Below are 7,973 nucleotides of genomic sequence, written 5' to 3'. Positions count from 1 at the left end.
TTGGTTGCTTCCTGCATGAGCCCTGAACTGGGGCTGGAATTCGAACCTGCAACCAAGGTATGTGCCCTTTAAGGGAATCGAACCTGGGGCCCTTCAGTCCATGGGCTGACGCTCCATCCACCGGCTAGGGCTAACACTGTTTTGATAAAGCACACCGGGTGTGAGCAGAAAGCCTGGGGTGTGTCCTGCTCTGCTCTCCTTCCCAAGGCAATTGAACTGCAGGCGGTAGAGGAAACGGCCCAGTTACATAGCCCCCATTATGGGGTTACCCCAAGAATGCTGGTCTAATTCTCCCACTTCACCCAATATTTCTGCATCATGCCTCCATCAGATTGCTTCTTAAAGCCTTCTGGCTCTGAGTTTAACATTCTCTGGGAAGCTTAGATTTCCCTAAAGAATGTATCTACCTTCTTGCATGGAGTGTGATGCCAGTTAAGGGACAGCAGTTAAAGGACCGTTGAATGAAAGAGCAGAAGCCCCAGAACTTCCTCCTCTGCCCCCACAGCCCCATGACCTCAGGAGGAGAGTTGCAAGCAGGTGCGTTCCTACTTGCCCTTCCTTCTTCCAGAGCGGGGCAGTGTGGCCGGTAACAATGTGTGTCTCTGGGAATTTTGGCAACTGTGAAGTAATTTTTTTTTTTTTAATGTAAGAGATTGTATTGTGACTTTAAATGATAGTCTCGAGATGAAACTCGGCTGTCTTTATAATGCTCACAGAGTCTGGAGAGATGGTAATGCCAGCAGTTTAGAGGTGCCCCAGGAGCGAGCGAGGTGTGTTTGGGGACGTGCATGTGTCTGGAACCTCAGGGGGGCGGTGTCAGTGTGTGTTGTCCTCGGGGCAGGAAGGAGTGCTCCCGTGGAGAGGAAGAGCCGTGTGTGAAAGTGATGAGCTGTCATGTGCCTGGTGGGCTGGTGGTGTGTGTGGCTTTGGCTCTTATGGAGCTGAGAGGCTTGGGTTCTGGTTTAGTGGCCTTGAACATGTTCCCTAGTAGACCTTCCTGAACATGTCTCCATTTATTTATTTATTTGTTTGTTTGTTTTAAAAAATATATTTTTATTGATTTCAGGGAGGAAGGGAGAGGGAGAGGGAGAGAGAGAGAGAGAGAGAGAGAGAGAGAGAGAGAGAAAGAAATAGCAATGTGTTGTAGTGTACCCCCATCTTACAAAGGATGCCACTAGAAGCCAAATTGTGGAGTCATTTATTAAAGGCTGGCAGCATATGAGGGGCTAAATCTCGCAGCCCCGAAACCACTTGCCACATGTGGCTTATATCGGCAGAATATCATAAAGGAATCGATTATATCTTTGGGTCCGAAATGAGGAACCTGTTTGGCAAAGAGCATTTTTACAGAATTGAAATTGAGCAAGTTAGTTATCTAAAGTATCTACGAATCACTGAACTGACAGAAACACATTATCTGGGACCACCGGGGCAATTTGGGATAATTGTGCTGTCCAGATTTTGGGACCACTGAGTCAATAAGAATGCACTATCTGTAGCTATTGAGGCAATTTAGGGTGATTTGTGAACTGGTGAATATAATAGAATCAGGGGCATAAAATGGGAGGGGATTGATAATTCTCAGGGGGAGAGGAGTGTCTGAGTGGGAGTACGAGAAGAGACTGGACAAAAATCATACACCTATGGATGAGGACAGCAGGGTGGGGGAAGGTAAGGACAGAGGGTGAGGTGGGGACCGGGTGGAGGGAAGCTATAGGGGGGGAAAAAAGAGGAGCAATTGTAATAATCTGAACAATAAAGATTTATTAAATTTTTAAAAAAAGGATAATTTGTGCTCTTCTGATTCTGGGACCACTGAGTCAACCGAAACTCAATTATCTGTCCTGGGTCCCAGAAGGATGTGCTTCGATGACTAGTGAGATCACAATCAATGGGATATTCAAACCATCATCAATGGAGTATTGGGACAGCATACATAAGTTCAGAAAATCAAAATAACTTTTAAATGAGTACAGAACCCAAAACAGCAAGATTAAAATATTACCCACGTATGGTTGCTACCATACTTCATATGATGAGAGAGAACCGTTGATTGGCTGCCTCCTGCACACCCTCTGCTGGGGATCAAGCCCGAGACCCCAATTGAACCCTGGACTCTTCAGTCGGTGGGGCTGATGCTCTATCCACTGAGCCAACCCGGCCAGGGCTCTCATTTTTAAACTAGGAGTTGGGCTGGTTGATTTCTAGGTTCTCTTGCAGCCTGTCATGCAGACCAGCAGTCTGAGTGTGGGGCCTCTGCTGCTGGCTTTACTGTCAGAGTTGGTTCCCGGGGGTCAGCCACTCTCCTTCGGTGACTTCCCACTCCAGCTTTGGGATCCGAGTTGTGGCTCCCCAGAGAGCTGGAGTTGGCTGCGTGGAAATTATCTCTCACTGACTGAAAATGCAGGAAGCTTGAGCTTGAAACTCACTCGTCAAAAAGAAAAAAACACACACAGAGCAAGAAACCACAGGGCTTATCAGCCTGTCGTCATCAGGCAGACTAGAATAGTGCAGAGAACTCTAGGCAGAGAGGAAATGAACTTGAGAGAAGGGGGAACACACAGGGCAGAGAGGAGAGAAAGAGGGCGGGAGGGGAAGGCGCGGGCTGCAGGGCAGGGCCCGCCATGGTGGGAGGATGGAAGACGTGGTGGTGAAGCAGGGCTTCCTGTACCTTCAGCAGCAGCAGACGTTTGGAAAGGTAGGAGGAGGCGGCGGGCTGGGCTGGGCAGAGGGGCTGGGGGCTGCCAGAAGTTCCTGGGGAGGAGAAGGGTGCGCCCAATGTACCCAAACCCTTTCAGGTGTGTGTGTGGGGGAGGGGGGGGGGACTGTACCATCACCACTTAGACCCAGAGCTTGGCTTGGGAGGGCTCCTTCCTCAGCAGCTGCTCGCCTCCCCAAGCAGGCCCCAAACGGTGCTCTTTGCTGCTGCTGCTCCCGGGGGGAGGGGAGGGGTAAGGAAGGCTCTAGCTCCCTCTCTTGCTCTCTGGTGGCTTCTCGAGGGGACACCTTGGGAGGGAATGGAAGAAACAGCAGAGGGGGCATTCAGGAGTGCAGTGGTGGCTCCTTCCTCCCCTGCCCCACGGGGTAGGTTTGGCTGGTGCTAGGCTTGAGCAGAGCCCCAGGGTGTCCAACCACCTTCTCCTTCTTTGGCCTCCTTAAATGCGGAAGTCCTCTTCCCTCAGCTGATCCATACAGGGCACCCGTCTCCTCTCCTCTCCTCTCCTCTCCTCTCCTTTCCTCTCCTCTCCTCTCCTCTCCTCTCCTCTCCTCTCCTCTCCTCTCCTCTCCTCTCCTCTCCTCTCCCCTCCTGCCCTCTCCTCTCCCCTTCTGCCCTCTCCTCTCTTCTCCCCTCCTGCCCTCTCCTCTCCTCTCCTCTCCTCTCCTCTCCTCTCCTCTCCTCTCCCCTCCTGCCCTCTCCTCTCTTCTCCCCTCCTGCCCTCTCCTCTCCTCTCCTCTCCTCTCCTCTCCTCTCCTCTCCTCTCCTCTCCTCTCCTCTCCTCTCCTCTCCTCTCCCCTCCTCTCCCCTCCTGCCCTCTCCTCTCTTCTCCCCTCCTGCCCTCTCCTCTCCTCTCCCCTCCTGCCCTCCCCTCTCCTCTCCCCTCCTGCCCTCTCCTCTCTTCTCCCCTCCTGTTCCCTCCCTTCCCCTCCTCTCCCTTTCTGTCCATCCTGTCAAGAGATGAGGTGAGGAGATTCCGGAGGGTCACCTGAAGTTCCCGGAGAGAGACCTTCTTCTACAGAGTGAGATGCTGGTCTGCAGCCTGGGCCCGGGCATCAGTGACTCAAGCTTTCCCTCCTCCTTGTGGATCTCCTGGGCTTGCCTGCCTGGCTGCCTCGAAGTCCACCTTCATGTGCTTTTTCCGCCTCCGGCTCTCTCTGCTGTCATCTGGGCGTCTTCTTGGCTGCCTGCGGTGGCTCTAAGTTCCAACGCTTCTCGATTCCTCCGGCGGCTTGCCTCCTGGGTCTCCTGGGATCTTTACCTCTCACCCCAAGTTGCTGCCCCAGCCCCTTCCCATGGACCCTCCATTCCCTTCGGTCACCATCTCTCCATCTCCTCTGGGCACCTCCCTGCCACGCACCCGGGTCAGAAATGGCGCAGGTTCGGGGCCATGCTGTACGGCCAGTCGGGCTGCGCCCTGGCCCGGCTGGAGCTGCAGGAGGGCCCGGAGAAGCCGCGCCGCGGAGAGGCCGCCCGCAGGGTGATCCGCCTCAGTGACTGCCTGCGGGTGACGGAGGCCGGCGGGGAGGCCAGCAGCCCCCGGGACACCAGCGCCTTCTTCCTGGAGACCCGGGAGCGCCTGTACCTGCTGGCGGCCCCCACGGCCGAGCGCGGCCCCTGGATTCAGGCCATCTGCCTGCTGGCCTTCCCGGTGAGCTGCCCAGGGGTGCAGGAGAGGCCCGGGGTGTGTGGGAGGTGTGAGAGCCAGGGCCAGGGTGTTGGAGGGCAGGTCCTTGGTGGGGCGGCCCCCATCCAGAACGCAGACAGGGCAGCAGGCTGAGTGAGCCCTGAAAGGAAGCCGGGGCTGGAGGTCGGGCTTGGGCCGGGGCTTGGTGACATGGTGAGGCCGGCCTGTCCCCAGGGCCAGCGGAAGGAGCTGCCGGGGCCGGAGGGCCAGGGCGGCGGGCCCTGCATGGAGGAGAATGAGCTGTACAGCAGCACGACCACAGGTGAGGGGCTGCTGCTCGCTCGCCCAGGGCGGGGCGGGGCGGGAGGAGGTGTGGGCCAGCAGGCGGGTCTTGTCTTCCTGCTTGTGGTTGTCCCCAGCGTGGCCAGTCCCCTATCAGCCTCTCCGCATCGCTTCCGGGCCTGGCCAAGGTGGGGAGCCTGGCCGCCTGGACTGCCAGACCTTCCCCTGCCCCCCACCCCGTCCACTCCCTCCCACCCGGGCCCTGCTGGTGGAGCGGGCAGGGCTGGGGGAACCACGGAAGGTGCTGCTGCTTTTGAACCCTCTGTGGTTAGGAGCTGGGCAGCTTCTGGAGAATAAAAGAGGCTTTCTCTCTGTGGCTGGAAGGGGTCCTGTGGGAGGTTTCTGCTGACAAGGCCCCCCTCCCGCCTCTTGCCATCGGTGTGGTCCTCTGGGCGGGTGGGTGCGTGGGTGGGTGTGGGCTGGAGGGGCAGGATACGGGGCATCCAGCCTCCACCTCGCAGAGGGCACGGTGGGTGGCTTGGGCAGTAGGTGAGGGGGCTGAGAGGGGGAGGGCAGGGCCAGGTGCACCTGCAGCTGAGGCAGTAGGGATTGGGGGGCGGGGGGGAGATGAGACAGAAAAGATGAGGCTGTGGCTCTGGCAACAGGTCGGAAGGATGTGGGCAGGAGGTTGGGGTGCATGTGGCTGGGGCACGGTGCCTGTTGGGGTCGGGGGGCAGTACGTGGCATTTGGGGGAGTGTGACCTGGCGAGGAGCGGGTCATGGGAAGGGAACGCCACTCCTGTATGACCGCTGGCCGCCCCCGGAGAGGGTCCCCCTTAACAGCCTTCTCTTCCCTCCTCCCCAGGGGCCCCCTGCAAGGAGTTTGCTGTGACCGTGAGGCCCACAGAGGCCAGCGAGAGGTGCCGGCTCCGGGGGGCCTACACCCTCCGGATAGGAAAGGGGGCCCTGGAGCTGTGGGGGGCCCTGAGCCGCGGGCCCTTGTGTACGACTGGCCCTACCGGTTCCTGCGGCGCTTTGGGCGCGACAAGGTGAGGGGGGGGGGGCTCCCTGGGGTGGTGGTGGGGGAGGGGTGGGCCTGCAGCAGATGTGAAGGGGGAGGGGAGGGTGGGGGAGTTTTCAGGGAGCAGAAAGGGCCCTGTGAGGACGCGTGGGAGGAGGAAGGAAAGGGGAGAAAGGCCCGAAGGAGGAGATGGGAAGGACCAGAGGAGGCGGAGGGAAGCAGAAGAGGCAGAGATGGGAGCCGGGGAGAGAGAAGGTGGAGGTGGCGGAGCCGGGAAGGAGGCCGGGAGAGGGAGAAGCCCGAGGGGCAGGCGTTACTGAGGGTGAAGGCTGTGCCCAGCTCCACACTTGGATGGAGGAAGGAGGATGCAGGGAGAGAAGGAGAAACATGGAGGAAGGGAGCAGGAGGCTTGGCCGGTCCCCGTGGGGCAGGCTGGACCTGATGGGTTTGAGTCTCAGAGCTCGGAGCTCGGTCCAGGGGAAGCAGCCCTGACCCGCGGCCTCGCCCAGTGGCCGGCAAACCGCGGCTCTCGAGCCACATGCGGCTCTTTGGCCCCTTGAGGGTGGCTCTTCCACAAAATACCACCTGCGGGCGCGCACGTCCAGTGCGATTGGAACGTCGTGGCCCATGCGCAGACGTCGGTTTTCGACTCTCAAAAGAAATTTCGACCGTTGTGCTGTCGATAATTGGCTCCGTGGACTAATGAGTTTGCCGACCACTGGCCTGGCCAATCGACTCCCCTCCCCCCTCTACCCTCTCCCTCAGGTAACCTTTTCCTTCGAGGCTGGGCGGCGCTGCGTCTCTGGAGAGGGCAACTTTGAGTTCGAATCCCGGCAGGGCAATGAGATCTTTTTGGCCCTGGAAGAGGCCATCATCGCCCAGAAGAACGTGCCCCCCGCTGGGCCGCCAAGCCAGCCAGCCCCAGCCCCAGCCCCAGCCCCAGGCCTCGGAGCGCTGCCCCGGCCCGAGAGCCCGTACTCCCGGCCCCACGACTCCCTGCCGCCACCTTCACCCAGCACCCCGGGGCCCAGCCCCCGGCCCCGCCCGGAGGGGGAGTACGCAGTACCCTTCGATGCCGTCGCCCGGAACCTGGGGAAGACCCTGCGGGGCATCCTGGTGGTCCCGCCCCCGCCCCGCGGGGACCCTCTGTACGACAGCATCGAGGAGCACCCGCCCCCACGGCCGTCGCCGTCACGATCCGACCACATATACGATGAGCCCGAGGGGGTGGCCGTCCTGTCCCTGTACGACAGCCCGCAGGAGCCCCAGGGCGAGGCCTGGAGGAGGCAGGCCACAGCCGACGGAGCCCCCGGCGGCTGCCAGCATGGCTACCCCGCCGGGCAGGACTTCCCTGCTTCTGGCCTGCCGCTGGAGACCGAGTATGACAACGTCATTCTGAAGAAAGGCCCCAAGTGACGGTGGGCAGAGAGAGGGAGCCCACGGAACGCCAGCTCCGAGGCGGGCCGACGACGGGGGGAAGGGGGCAGAGGCTGGAGAGAAGGAGTGGGAGGGGGAAGGCAGGCCTCCCTTCCAGCTGCTGCTGCTGCTGCTGCTCACTCCTCCTGCCCACCTCGTCCCAGGAGCCTCCCGAGGACTCATCCCTCCCGGGGTCTGCGGGGTCTGCGGGGTCTGCTGGGACTGCTGGGTCTGCTGGGTCTGCTGCATGAGTCATGATCCCGAAGCAGGAAGAATGCCCTGAAGAGACCCACCCTCCTCCTACCCTTTCCCACTTCCCCTTGTTCTTTCCTGGGTCTAAGGGGGTCAACCTCAGGCATTTAGGACAGAAGACAAAAGCATGTCAGCAAGTCGCTCCATTCCTGGGTTGGCACAGGCCTCCGGGCTCGAAGGGGGTGCTGCAGGCGTTGGACTTCTCTGTGGCATTAAACATTTCCAAGGTGTTTTTGTGTGGCGAGTGCTGTGGGCCGGGGACCAGACAGCCACAGCCTGGGGTGGGGGTTGGGGGGATGTGAGGGCAGGGAGGGGAAGGAGCCCTACTATTGGTGATTCATACCCCTCTCCCAGGGGCGGTGTCCTCTCTGGTCCCCAGCATCTGAGTCGGGATCTGCAGAAGTCAGGCCACCCCGGGGAAGATGTCCAAGCATCCCTAACCCCTTGCTGGTGTGGGGCCAACATCAGGAAAGGTGGGGAGTGGGTGAAGAGCTAGGCTGGGGGACAGGCACGGGTAGGCAGATTTGAGCGTCTCCTGGATGAGTCTTGCTCTCTTTGCACCAGCAGAAGGTTCTACCACCCACATGGGCTTCCTTCACAGGAAGTGTCATTCACCACAGGCCTGTGTCCCACTCGCCCACATATTGGGGCCCGGGCAC

The 7,973-nt window shown here is 59.7% G+C and overlaps 1 protein-coding gene across 1 annotated transcript; it reads left to right on the top strand.

The window, feature by feature from the left end:
• Positions 1-2,528: 2,528 nt before the first annotated feature.
• DOK2 (docking protein 2) lies at positions 2,529-7,538 on the top strand. Its single transcript, XM_084883987.1, is given in 6 exon segments — positions 2,529-2,698; positions 4,086-4,367; positions 4,578-4,665; positions 5,491-5,601; positions 5,604-5,674; positions 6,412-7,538. Coding segments are annotated over 6 exon segments (1,266 nt in total). The 5' UTR covers positions 2,529-2,635; the 3' UTR covers positions 7,063-7,538.
• The last annotated feature ends 435 nt before the right edge of the window (positions 7,539-7,973 follow it).

Source organism: Pipistrellus hanaki (assembly GCF_964339955.1).
Source record: "Pipistrellus hanaki genome assembly, chromosome: 5".
NCBI classification, from domain to species: Eukaryota; Metazoa; Chordata; class Mammalia; order Chiroptera; family Vespertilionidae; genus Pipistrellus; species Pipistrellus hanaki.
Note: the sequence above shows the minus strand (reverse complement) of the source record. Positions and strands in the feature narration are given on the sequence as shown.